This window comes from Garra rufa, chromosome 5 (assembly GCF_049309525.1).
Source record: "Garra rufa chromosome 5, GarRuf1.0, whole genome shotgun sequence".
In the NCBI taxonomy this organism is placed as follows: Eukaryota; Metazoa; Chordata; class Actinopteri; order Cypriniformes; family Cyprinidae; genus Garra; species Garra rufa.
Genome location: NC_133365.1, coordinates 23,266,773 through 23,280,964, shown reverse-complemented (window position 1 = coordinate 23,280,964; position 14,192 = coordinate 23,266,773). Strand labels below are relative to the sequence as shown.

Below are 14,192 nucleotides of genomic sequence, written 5' to 3'. Positions count from 1 at the left end.
GTCTGGAGAGGCAGTTCAGAGTGAGACGCGCGCGCGTGACCGAACACACAGACGATCACAACACGTCATCATCTGACAGTCAGTAACTAACACGCCAGTGGCTTTTATTTGTAGATATTAACAATTCATATAAAAGATTACAAGTATACAGTGGTCTATAGGCTATATTTAATATTTTACTTTTAAGACAAACCGACAAATGTTATAGTCTAGCTGTATTCTAAGTAAACATTTTATACTATGATGAAATTATACATTATGCTCTTCAATATCATCAGTATGTTTACTGGAGCTTTTGAACTTCTTTCTGGTCTTCATCCGATGATGAAAGGTTCTTTAGGGCCAATCTACAGAGAACACAAATAATTTCAAGGTTTTCACAATCTACTTTAAAACATGTTTTAAAATTTTATATTATTTTCCATTTATATATGTGACCCTGGACCACAAAACCAGTCTTAAGTCGCTGGGGTATATTTGTAGCAATAGCCAAAAATACATAGTATGGGTCAAAATTATTGATTTTTTTTATGCCAAAAATCATTAGGAAATTAAGTAAAAATCATGTTCCATGAAGATTTTTTGTAAGATTTCTACTATAAATATATCAAAATGTAATTTTTGATTAGTAATATGCATTGTTAAGAACTTAATTTGGACAACTTTAAAGGTGATTTTCTCAATATTTAGATTTTTTTGCACCCTCAGATTCCAGATATTCAAATAGATGTATCTCGGCCAAATATTGTCCAATCCTAACAAACTATATATCAATAGAAAGCTTATTTATTGAGCTTTCATGTGATGCATACATCTCAGTTTAGTAAAATTTAACCTTATGACTGGTTTTGTGGTCCAGGGTCACATATAGTTTTACATGGAGCAAACAAGTTCATCTGAGCATGTGTCATGCTTCCACATTTAACTTCATGTTACTAGAAACTAGTGGTGGGCCGTTATCGGCGTTAACGTGAGACTCTTATCGGGCGATAAAAAAATCTATTCTCTATAATCTATTCTCAAAGTTGGGTTGGGAGCTGGGTCTATACTATACAAGCTATGATGACTTTCACCTTGATATTTTAGCGTGGATGTATACCTAGCTGAATTGCACTGTAGGGGGCGAGAACAAGTCTTCGAACCTGTGTGTATGCCTACTGTGAAATTACCACATCAGACGTGACATGCTAACATGGATGCAGGTACAGTATGAAGCCGCCAGGTTTGCTTCAGGACAGGGGCGTTGCTAGACCCTTTTTACTGGGGCACGTGCGAGCTATAAATTACTTTGATAATCCCGAAATAAAGACATTAAACTATATGTAACAACTGAATTGACGCTTCTAAAAGCAACGCAGTTTAACCGAAGACTATGCACGCAGATATCCATGCCCCGGCCCGTCTGTGTATTTAACTGCAACGCGCACGTCGCGCAGCCTTTTACGCAGAAGTACATGCAGTGTAGGAATAGTTGGTTACACAAGTTTGTATAGTTAATTGTGTTGTAAATGCAATTGTCAAGCAGTTTGTGATGCATTTTGGAAACAGGAGATGAGCCCCTGGTCTATTGCTGCCTTCATGTGCTATCGTAATTATGGTAAATACCAAAATCCGACATCTAAATTGCACATGAACACCCACTCACATTGTAATTTCCACTGGAAAGCTCGAAATTTTTTATGATACCCGAGTTGCCGAGATGGGATAAACTTTGACCTTTCAACATGGCGGACAGCAACGAAACTATACTGAATGATAAGCATTGCATGATGTTAAAAGTTCTCTGCTGCCCCCATAATGCTGGGGCATAAAGGATTTTAATAACGTCGCTATTTAAACGTAGTGTTGTCTTTAAAAATAGCGTTAAGAGAAGATGCTAGCTTGTAGTGGCTCGCCTCCAGTAGGGTGCTGTGCTGTACAGTGTTCTGAAGGAGGCAATTTTCTCATGTTATTTTATTTGGTCTGTTTTACCAAAGTAACATGTGTGGACAAATTGCGAGTCCACCATGTTTCTCTATACGACAACAAAAGCACCTGAACACGACACACTGGTAAATCATCTTTCCCATATCACATGAAGGCAGCATAATGCGCCACCTGGCTTGAGAAACCCGTTCTCAAAGACTTACTTTTAGTCATTACTTGGGTAGCACACATATTCTGAATTCCTTCGTCAGAATTCAAATTAGCCATTTTAATCTAGATTAATTCCAAGATTACAGTGAGATTAATCTAGATAAAAAAAAAAATCTATGCCCACCACTACTAGAAACCAATCTACCGCACAGGCTAATGAAAGTCTTCCGACATGACATTAAGTAAAGGATTTTGCAATGATGCATTTATCAGAAAGGGAATTGTTTTGGATAATAGGACAGGTAATCAATGCAGGTTTGAGCTGTCTGTACAGAGCAGAGCTGAAAAGATCAGACAGATTTCAGATCAATATCCAAGCCTCAATATAAGCTTAAGTTGGTTTTCCAATAACCCTTCATCACTGGGTCTGGAAATCAATTTTAGTAGGCCAGGAATCCATATAATAATGAAACTGTTAGAAACTGTCAGTAATTTCCCTCTGTTTCAAGCTGACAAACCATTTCCCCCCTTACCAGTTTACCTGTTTAAATAATACTCAGGGTTGTGGCTCTACGTGCTTTTTTCCTTTTATAATTGGATGTGATTTACGGTAGCAGCATCAGCGGAATAGCTCCCCTATGCTGTCCACAGCAGTAAATTACTATTAAGCACACAATTACTATTACTTTATTGAATGCAGTAATAGATTGCACTGTACCATCACCTTTAATTGTAAAACGTTTATTGCACTGGTATCCATAAGCTGCAAAGAGACAGTGAAAGATAATTTTCCAGATGAAATTATAATCAGATACAGTACGTTAATCTCTGACAAAGAAGAGAAATAACATACCTTTTTTCCACCAGTTTGTCTTTTCGTGCTTTGTTTTGGTAGGAAAACATCTCCTTCTGTTGAGAATATACATCAATACTAATTCTCAAAAATGACACATATACAGTACATAACATTTTTAATTCTGTTTTTGTTTGTTTTATAGTGAAAATTCAAATCAGATACGCTCACTAAGGCTGCATTTATTTGATAAAAAAAATACAGTAAAAATATTGCGCAATATTAAAGTAACTTATTTCTGTTTTGTTTTTTTTTGCTTAGTGTCACATGATTCTCAGAAATCATTCTAATATACTGATTTTGTGCATTCTAATATACTAATATTGCTTATCATCAGGGTTGGGGCCATTCAGGAATTGAATTGAGAATGAACGGTAAATTCCAATTCACTTCCTGGAATGGAATTGGAATTGGAATTGCATGCAGCTGACAGGAAATGGAATTGGAATTGAATTGGAATGTCAGGAAACAGAATTGAAATCAAATAAATTCCACTAAATTCCACTTGAGTTGCTAAATAAAATAATTTGACTTGATTTGCTTAATAGTTTATAGTACATTAAATATTGTAAATCACATAAACAACAAACATATAAAAGAAATACAAAGTACTGTATTTTTAGTATGTTAAGCACGATCATTTCACATGCCGAAATAATATATATATATATATTAGGGCTGTCAATCGATTAAAATTTTTAATCGCGATTAATCGCATGGTTGTCTTGAGTTAACTCGCGATTAATCGCACATTTTTATCTGTTCTAAATGTACCTTAAATTAACACTTTTTAAAGTTTTTAATACTCTAATCAACATTGGCATGGTTGCTTTAAGCAAATATGTGTTTATTATCAGTGAAACCATACTTGACTAGACTAACTTGTTTCAAATGTCATAGATGTTTTTCAAATAACTTGTTCATGTCTATTAGACACATGAAAAAAAGAACATAGAAACACCAGGTTCACATTACTTCTCGTTCTTTGCACTGAGCAATTTACTTACACAAGCCTGTTTACATTATTTGCAGGACAGGGCAGCTCACTTCTTCTGAACATGCAAAATCTACATTTATTATTACATTTGTTTGCCTCTCAGTGCCCACATACTGTCATTTGATGCAGCCAAGTTCTCAACAAAACTGTTTCCATTGTTTTGATGTAATATTTCTGTTATCAGACAGCCAAAGTAATATGAAATAATAACTGAAAAAAAATCCTGAATTATGATCATGATTCAATCACTGAAAAGAATCATTTACCGGCATCTGGACATAAGTCCCTGCATTATTATCGTTGTTTTTAACTTCCTGTTTGAATGCCTTCAGGATCCTTTGACTTTTTAGGAGTTTAGCCATTTAAAGTTATGTGATCCCAAAAACCTGCTTCTTTTATGTTTTAATGTATTGTTTTGGTTATAATGTACTGATTGGAGAGCCTGGAAATTAACTTTGGCGTACATATGATATGCAATTATGCATGTGTTTGACGTGCATTTAATACGCCGTTTTCGCGTGCATACTCGTATGTGGCTTTACGCATCAACCCCACAGCAACAATCCTAACGTAGCCCGACTCCGCTTGCATTCATTAAATATGGCAGAAGTGCCGGTGTACGCAAAAGGATAAAATACAGAAGTACCTGCGTACCGGCCCACTTCAAGCACTGGAATGAACATAACATCTGTTTTAACCGAAAGCGCTGCTCCACTGCCGCTCGCTGAACAGAGCAGACGCAGATATGAAGAGAGGGAGGTGCGCGCGCATTCATTGGGAGACCTCACGCACGTTCAGCAAAACCGAAGAGCCTCAGAAACTATATTGGGTTTTTCCAATTATGTGTTTATGTATTGTTGCTAGACAATTTTCGCTAGGTTGGCAGCACTGCATCCATTTCTTTAACTATGGGCTAGGTAGTGGGTCAAACAGAAATGCGCGCTGCGTTAATCGCGCGTTAATAAAATTAGTGCCGTTAAAATGAATTTGCGTTAACGCGCGATTAACGCGTTAATTTTGACAGCCCTAATATATATATATATATATATATATATAAATATATATAGACAGATAGATAGATAGATATTTTTGATGAATTAAACATTAACAGGATTTATTTAAAATAGAAATCTTTTGTAACAACATTCAAAGTTTGGAATCAGTACATTTTTTCTTTCTTTCTTTGTTCGAAAGAAATTAATACTTTTATTCAGCAAGGATGTGATAAATTGATAAAAAGTGATAGTAGTGATATAGTAAAGACTTATATTGTTAGAAAAAAATCTATTTTATATAAATGCTGTTCTTTTTAACTTTTTAATAATCCAAAAATTCTGAAAAAAGTATCACAGGTTCTAAAAAAATATTAAGCTGCACAACTGTTTCCAACATTGATAATAAATAGCATATTAGAATGATTTATGAAGGATCGTGTGATACTGAAGACTAGAGAAATTCGGCTTTGCATTAAAGTAATAAAGATTTAAAGATTTGAAGTATATTAAAATAAAAAAACCCTCTTAATTTAAATTGCATTATTATTTTAGAATATTCTTTTTTTCTGTATTTTTGATCATATAAATGGAACTTTAAATGAGCACAGGAGACTTTTTTTAAAACATTAAAAAACTTACTGATCCCAAACTTTTGAACAGCAGTGTACATTATACAGCTAAATCTGAGAGGCATAACATCACATCATCACATCACATTCAGTTCAGCTTGTGTCAGACTTGTAAGGTACTCAGCAGGGACTGGATAAAGCACCACCACCCCATAATCATCAGGCTGCTCCCCAGAGAGACATCAAAGTCTTGAGGAAGCCCACCCCCTCCTTTCTTCTCCTCCTCTGTAGGGGAGGATGCCCTAAGAAATGCTGAGGCTCTAGGGAAAAAGTGCTGAGGAAGGGAGAGAGAGCACTCTAATGAATGGGAGAGAAATAAAACACTTGGCTGTCTGAGGAACCCTGTCCGGCAGCATCCAGATATGCAATGGCTGTGTTAGCAGAAGACCCGAGATGAGGTTTAGGCTGATACAAACTGAATGGACAGACCTGAGGGGATGTTTTAAGCTAATGGGGCCAAGTACTTCTTTCCAAGTATATTTCTTACCTTAATTCGCTCATCCCTCTGCTTTTTCAGAAGGGCAATAATCTGGTCTCGTTTCTTGGCCTAACACAAATATGAAATATGTAAATGCACAACCAGGGTACATTGAACAACAGTTTCTGAAGTATAATACTATATTTAAAACTATTTAAGCAAAAATTATAATCATTAATATTTTTTATACTTTCAGTTTTTATTTTAATTTTAGTTAAAAGTTATGTGCTTTTGACATTTTCATTTGGTTTTTCTAATTATTATTTAGTTTTTACAAATACTATATATATATATATATATATATATATATATATATATACAGTGAGGAAAAAATATTTGATCCCCTCAGAATTTGAAATTATCAGTCTATAATTTTAATGAGCAGGTTTATTTTAACAGTGAGAGACAGAATAACAACAAAAAATATAGAAAACACATTTCAAAATCTAAATTGGTTTGCATTTTAATGAGTAAAATAAGTATTTGATCCCCTATCAAGCAGCAAGATTTCTGGCTTCCAGGTGTCTTTTATACAGGTAACAAGCTGAGATTAGGAGCACTCTCTTAAAGGGAGTGCTCCTAATCTCAGTTTGTTACCCGTATAAAAGACACCTGTCCACAGAAACAATCAATAAATCAGATTCCAAACTCTCCACCATGGCCAAGACCAAAGAGCTGTTCAAGGATGTCAGGGACAAGATTGTAAACCTACACAAGGCTGAAACAGGCTACAAGACCATCGCTAAGCAGCTTGGTGAGAAGGTGACAACAGTTGGTGTGATTATTCACAAATGGAAGAAACACAAAATACCTGTCAATCCGGTCTGGGGCTCCATGCAAGATCTCACCTTGTGGAGTTTTAATGATCATGAGAACAGTGAGGAATCAGCCCAGAAATACACGAGAGGATCTTGTCAATGATCTCAAGGCAGCTGGGACCATAGTCACCAAGAAAACAATTGGTAACACACTACACCATGAAGCATTGAAATCCTGCAGTGCCCGCAAGGTCCCCCTGCTCAAGAAAGAACAGGCCCGTCTTAAGTTCGCCAATAAACAACTGAACGATTCAGATGAGAACTAAGTGAAAATGTTGTGGTCAGATGAGACCAAAATCAAGCTCTTTGGCATCAACTCAACTCGCCGTGTTTGGAGGAGGAGGAATGCTGCCTATGACCCCAAGAACACCATCCCCACCGTCAAACATGGAGGTGGAAACATTATGCTTTGGGGGTGTTTTTCTGCTAAGGGGACAGGACAACTGCACCGCATCAAAGGAACAAAGGACCGGGCCATGTACCGTCAGGGCCAGGGCATGGAATCCAGCCAGGGCATTGAAAATGGGTCGAGAAGCTCAAGAAGAAGCACAGTAAGGTCCTGGAGTGGCCTAGCCAGTCTCTAGACCTTAATTTCATAGAAAATCTGTGGAGGGAGCTGAAGGTCTGAGTTGCCAAACGTCAGCCTTTAACCCTAATGACTTGGAGAGGATCTACACTGAAGAGTGGGACAAAATCCCTCCTGAGATGTGTGCAAACCTGGTGGCCAACTACAAAAAATGTCTGACCTCTGTGATTGCCAACAAGGGTTTTGCTAAGTCATGTTTTGCGAAGGATCAAATACTTATTTCACTCAGTAAAATGCAAATCAATTTATAACTCTTTTGAATAGCGTTTCCATTTAAATTATAGACTGATAATTCTTTGTCAGTGGGCAAACGTACAAAATTAGAAGGGGATCAAACATTTTTTTTCCTCACTATATATATATATATATATATATATATATATATATATATATATATATATATATATATATACTTATAACATATAAACGCACAACCAGGGTACATTGCATATGAGTTACAAAATTGATCTACCAACACCTACATTGATGCCCATCTGTATACACTTTTATTGAGTATAACAGCACTGCTGAATAGGCAGCAGCTGTCCGAGTATAACAGCCGGCAGCTGCACTTACTAAACAAGCCTCATAATTTTGATTTAGCACCCATAGTTTCTGGCTGCACTTAATGTCATTTCATTAAATCCATTACATGCTTGTACACTGTAACCATTTTTCAAGCCAATGTCATTTTATGGCAGGTTAATCAGTTATAATAATGTAATGTAATGTCTCTGTTGATTATTATCAACCAGTGTAAACATCTGTCATATTGCAATCTCCAAAAAAAACTTGTACAACTAAATGAAATGGAGTTGTGGAACAGTACAACGCATCGGCAAAATCACATTAGAGCAGGCTGGAGTATGATTAAATTTTCCCACATTATATTAAACATTACAATACTTTAGCGACACAGCAACATAGAAAAATGACTTGAAAGCATTTCTGAATTCAGCCTCTCTGACAGTGCAAAGCCAATCTTTATGAAAACCACCAATGTATAATCCTTTGATAGACAGGGTTTGGGAATGAGGTTAATTAGCTAAGAGTAATCTCATAAAATGGATCTGTCCTCCAGAGGGCCATCCATCTTGGAGTTTCCAGGTTGATTACTCACAGTGGGAAAGCAGACATTACAGGGAGGGCACTGCCCACTGCCCTGCTGAACATGTTAGCTTCAGATGCAAGGAGATGAATGACTGACCAAGTTGTGAAGAACACAAGAAAAACAAGCTAGAATGTGGAAGGCTAGAGTACAGCATAAGGAGATGCTAAACTATATTGGGGCAGCTGAAAAGCAACAACAGTATAACGATGTGGGACATAATCTAAAAATACTTAAGCACAAAAAAAACATTTGTTTAACAGTACTGTATACTCTATTATCATTTTTATTCATATTTCAAATTAGCTTATTTCTATTTTTAGTTTTAAGTTTTTTTTTTTCAGTTTTAATTTTTATTTATTTATTAGTGCTTTAACTTAAACTAAAAAAGAAAACGGTTGCCTTGGCAATTTTGCCCTTTGTTTTTTAAATTTAATTTCATGATTAATTTAAATAACAATTTTTTTTTTATAGTTTTATTATTCATTTTAATCACCTAAACTGTTTTTATGATCTCATATTAATCGAGAGACATTTATATTATACTTGTATTATTTTTATAATAATACTTTTAATTATGACACACTGCAAGCAGCAGGACCATTTAAAATTAAACAGTGATGGTAAAAAAATTATATTGATAGAAATGTAGCAACCAGCTCTATGACATAAAACATCTCCGTAATACATATACAGTTGAGGTCAAAAGTTTACATATACCTTGCAGAATCTGCAATATATTAATTACTTTCTTAAAATAAGAGGGATCATACAAAATGCATGTTATTTTTGTTTATTTATTACTGACCTGAATAAGTTATTTCACAGAAAAGATATTTACATATAGTCCATAAGAGAAAATAATAGTTGAATTTATAAAAATGATCCTGTTCAAAAGTTTACATACGCTTGATTCTTAATACTGTGTTGTTACCTGAATGATAGTTGTTCATGAGTCCCTCGTTTGTCCAGAACAGTTAAACTGCCTGCTGTTCTTCAGAAAAATCCTACAGGTCCCACAAATTCTTCAGTATTTTTTTGATTTCCAACAATGACTGTATGATTTTGAGATCCATCTTTTCACACTGAGAACAACTGAGGGACTCATATGCAACTATTACAGAAGGTTCAAACGCTCACTAATGCTTCAGATACAAAAACAGTGCATTAAGTGCCAGGGGTGTAAACTTTTGAACAGAATGAAGATGTGTACATTTTTCCTATTTTACCCAAATAATAAATATTTTTTTTTATTTATTACTGCTCTTCATATGCTACAGAAGATACTTACATAAGACAAAACAAGTTAAATTTTATCCTGATTTTCAAATTTAAAATGTCTCTTAATGCATTGTGCACCGACTTTTTAAAAAAAATCTATATGCTCATCAGGTTCTGTGCCAAGATTCTTTAGTCTGTCAAGCAAAACGACAAGTTTCTTGCCCCAGAGATGCCCGAAAAGGGACAAATCAATGCTTCCTTCTTCTTGCAGATGAATTGATCTGCAAGACCAGTGATTTCCTGCTAATCCGATTAGTAGATGTGGTTAGTGCAGTGTTGGGAGAGAAAGTAGCTATGCAGAGAGATTCATCACCGCACAAATATAGGGCTTATGAGCGGTAAGCAGGCTCTTAAGGATTCTGCCTGCTGGATAGCATTACAACTGACTCCTCTGCGAGAAAATTTACACGAGTCAGACAGCGATGGAAGCCTTTAAATTAAATCTGCAGACTTATCGGATACCTCTGTTTGAAAGCATTGAAAGTGTACAATCAATCAGCACAATAGCTGCCTGGAAATATGAAGCACAGCATATCAGGTGCAGGATGAGTTACGCTGCAAATTTTAGGGTTATGAGTGTGTTCAGATTCCTTGCATCTAAGTATAATTAACATGTAATAGTTACGCCTGCTTTAGTACCATTAAAACATTATACCAGAGTTTTGTTTTATGTTGTGATCTTAAATTATCTGTGATGCTCCTAAGAGACTCATTTTGCTTATGTGGCGTACTGAGAGCTACTCTAAAACCAGCGAATCCAGCCTGCCAGATCTACACTTAGAAACCTTGCTGATCTCAAATAATTTTTCATTAGAGATCCATAACTGCCCTCCACAGACTGGCTCATTAGCTTTTTTTGCTGCAATGGACTGTCTAGAAATTAAGATCACAGCAAAGGGAGAATTAAGTGTGGAAACAGGGGCCATGGTCCACACATCAGATTTTTTACATGTGCATTTTCAATAAATTCTGCCACATTTCTCAATCTTTCTTATTGTTTTTGCTTTTCACAAATGATAAATATCTTATTTAATCAAGTCATTTTTCTTGACATTCCTACATGTGTAGTGTATTAAGCCTGTGGGCCTTAATAACCAGAAACTCTACTACACATCTATGTTGCAACTACCCTGTAATATTGGGGCTTTAAAGCCATTAGGACAAAAGATAAAACCAAATTTTACAGATTTGTTTCTATTAACCATCAACTTCACTTTTTGCTCCTGACTTTTTTCCCTTGTGAACCGTGTTGCTTTGGAACATGTTTTTCTCTTATTTTTCAAAGTGCTTCGAATTCCTGAAAAAGTGTTCTTTGGTAGGGATGTTTTCAGACTTTTTCCCCTTTTATTTATAGGAAAGTAGAGTAAATGGAAATATATGGGTAAGAAACTTCTCTCCTTGGGACACATTCAAAAATGAGACCACAGCTCAAGTATATATACACATTACATAAAATGCTAAATAAGTACGTTTAATCTTAGAGGATTTAAAAGACTTGACGGATCGATTTGATTGCACTGACACTATCAGATGAGAACAAAACTAGAACTGAACTGAACTATTGTCTTCTCAAAAGCTGCATTAAAGCTGAATTGATTTGTTTTATAATGGACAAGTTTTGCAACAACAACACTGTTATTCAACTGACTTGAGCTGAATAACAACACTATTTCCTTCTGTAGAGCTGATTATAGCTGAATTGAACTTGTTTTATAATTTATGAACTTTACATAGTTATTGAACTGAACTAAAAAGAAAAAAAAAACTTTATACAGACAAATTATTTCTATTGAAGGTAAAAATGGCAGTATGGTTGAGTTCAACATGCAGCACAAACACAGGATGTCTACAAATGATGTCTACTTGTCTTTTAACATTTGCTTAATTGCTCAAAACAATGACCTTTTAATGAATTTAAGCTAGTTTGTTCACACATGGAATTCATAAGCATGTCCATGTACCAGTGAGACCTCACCATCTCCATGTATTTCTGTCTCTCCTCTTGCTTTTGCTTCAAGTAAGCATCTTGCTGGATTTCCTCATCCCTCTCTACCAAGCAAGCAAACAAACAGACCAAATCAGATTATGTTTAAGAACAATACAAAACACTCACATACTATAGGCTACTTACTTGACCATGACTCTTGTTTTGTGGCAGCATTTGTGGCTAAAAATAAAATAACAGAACATTACACTTCTTTATCTAATTTCATTTAAATTCTTTTCATGTGCCACCAAAATTTTGAACCATATTAAAAGACTTAAACAAGGGTACTTAACTTCCGCCCCGGAATCCAAGTTACCCAAATAAAACACACCTCAAGATCTTTAGGATTACTGGAAAGTTACAGGTAGGTGTCAGTTTGATCAAAGTTAAAGTGGACCTCGAGGACCAGAGTGGAGAAACCCAATACTTTTGGGCCTAACCATTTCTAGTTTACACGGCAAATATAGGCTAACCTTACTTGGAATTAAAACCTCACCGACGCTAATGATGCACATACAGGAAAATACAATATTGTGCTTTTTATTTTATGATTTTTACAGTTCATTCATACAAGTTTGCAATTTACTTCACGACAATTTTCACCTAGGGTCTAAATAATACGGGTACGCACTGAACGTCACACTTACAGTTCGGGGTCTTCGCAACTTTCAACCGCTGCCTGATGTCAGCAGAAACGAGTCGAGACTCTATTGGTGGCTGCAGGGAAAGGGAGTTCCAGAAAACCTTTGCATATGCCACATCTTCTTGCGACGCGCCATCAAATACTGTATAAAGTTTGTCGATTTCTGCAAGACTGTCTAAAACCTCTTCGTCTAGTTCTTCAGTCATAATACTTAGCGAGCTTGCTGTTCTAGCAATAGCAAGCCGAACCAGTCATGTGAGGATGCGTTACGGTTGTCAAGGTGACTAAACGCTCCCTATAGTAAACGGAAGTGTGTCAGGAATTACTCGAGATATAATTCTTCTGTTCTGACGGGAATTTAAAAAATGTTAAGTAACTTATTATATTAGACGAGACAATTTAACAGACAATATTTTAAATTTCTTATTAGTATAATGTAGAAGTTAATGTAGAATGTGTTTTGTGAGTAGCCTAGCCTAAAACGTATGAGTGACTTAACGTAGAAACCTGTATAATACCAAACAAGACAATACATGCTTGCACAGTAATATTGTCACCCTACATGTTTTTGTAAGTAGAATTACTTATTTTAAGATTAAATGATATTTATGTTATTTATGTTTTGTCTTTGCGTAACATTGTGCACCTGTCTATGGAAAGCCCATTTAATAGCATATGTGACCCTGGACCACAAAACCAGTCATAAGTAGCTCAGGTATATTTGTAGCAATAGCCAACAATACATTGCATGGGTCAAAATTATTATAAAAATTATATAAATTAATTTTTATGCCAAAAATCCTTAGGATATTAAGGAACGATCATGCTCCATGAAGATTTTCTTGTAAATTTCCTTAAATAAATATAGCAAAACTTAATGTTTTTGCTAAGAACTTCATTTGGACAACTTTAAATGCAATTTTCTCGGTATTTTTTTGCACCCTTAGATTCCAGATTTTTTTTTATAGGTGTATCTTGGCCAAATAGCATCACATCCTAACAAACCATACATCAATAAAAAGCTTATTTTTTTTATATAATTTAAGTCTTAATCTCAATTTTAAAAAATGGACCCTTATGACTGGTTTTGTAGTCCACGGTCACATTTATATGTATAGAGTTTTGTCTGTGTGTAACACTGCACTTGCATAATAGCATATTAACATTGTATCAAAATGAAGAACATAGCTAATAATATAGAAACTAAAATTCCACAAAAGACTTTCAAATTACATTTTTTGTATTTTAAAGTCAGTTTATACTTTTTAGTTTTTAGTTAATAGTTAAAAGTTGTCAGATATTTAAAATATACACATACAGAAAATAGAACAGTATCGTTAAACATATAGAGACAAATTAGAACATGTGATATGTTTCATTTTATTGTATGATGTAGCCTATGCATTACAAAAATTACAAATAAATACACAGCAACAACAAATTTCAATATAATTGTTTGATGTTCTATAACTGGCCTTCACCTGGTAGTGAGGTTAGTGATTACTATAAGGATTGTAATCAACTAACTACACTGCCTGATGACCACACAGTAGCCTGTGTTCTCTGGCAGGGTCCATTTGCACCATTGTTTTATCCTGTCTCTTGCAGAACATTTTTTTCTCATTTTATTTCACATAGGTTGGACTGTAAATTACAAATAGACCAATATGACACATACAAACTGTCAGAACAACAGCAGCTCTGTGTTTCCTTGCAGGTCATTGTGTTGGCAGTATGGTTA

At 35.1% G+C, this 14,192-nt stretch overlaps 1 protein-coding gene across 1 annotated transcript; it reads right to left on the bottom strand.

Annotated features, from left to right (window-relative positions):
* Nucleotides 1-213: 213 nt before the first annotated feature.
* hoatz (HOATZ cilia and flagella associated protein) lies at nt 214-12,668 on the bottom strand. The gene is made up of 6 exons (XM_073840880.1): nt 12,456-12,668; nt 11,953-11,988; nt 11,797-11,870; nt 6,038-6,097; nt 2,930-2,985; nt 214-347 (listed from the first exon to the last, which is right to left on the bottom strand). Exons 1-6 carry the CDS (start codon nt 12,655-12,657, stop codon nt 284-286), a joined length of 492 nt encoding a protein of 163 aa, XP_073696981.1. The 5' UTR covers nt 12,658-12,668; the 3' UTR covers nt 214-283.
* Between the last annotated feature and the right edge of the window lie 1,524 nt (nt 12,669-14,192).

Bases quoted from the DNA above. Each gene is read 5' to 3' on its own strand.
- hoatz (XM_073840880.1), bottom strand. From the start codon at position 12,657: ATGACTGAAGAACTAGACGAAGAGGTTTTAGACAGTCTTGCAGAAATC. The intron at 11,871-11,952 runs GTAAGTAGCCTA...CTTGCTTGGTAG, and splicing joins AAAACAAGAGTCATGGTCAA to AGAGGGATGAGGAAATCCAG. The intron at 2,986-6,037 runs GTAAGAAATATA...TATTCTCAACAG, and splicing joins AGAGGGATGAGCGAATTAAG to AAGGAGATGTTTTCCTACCA.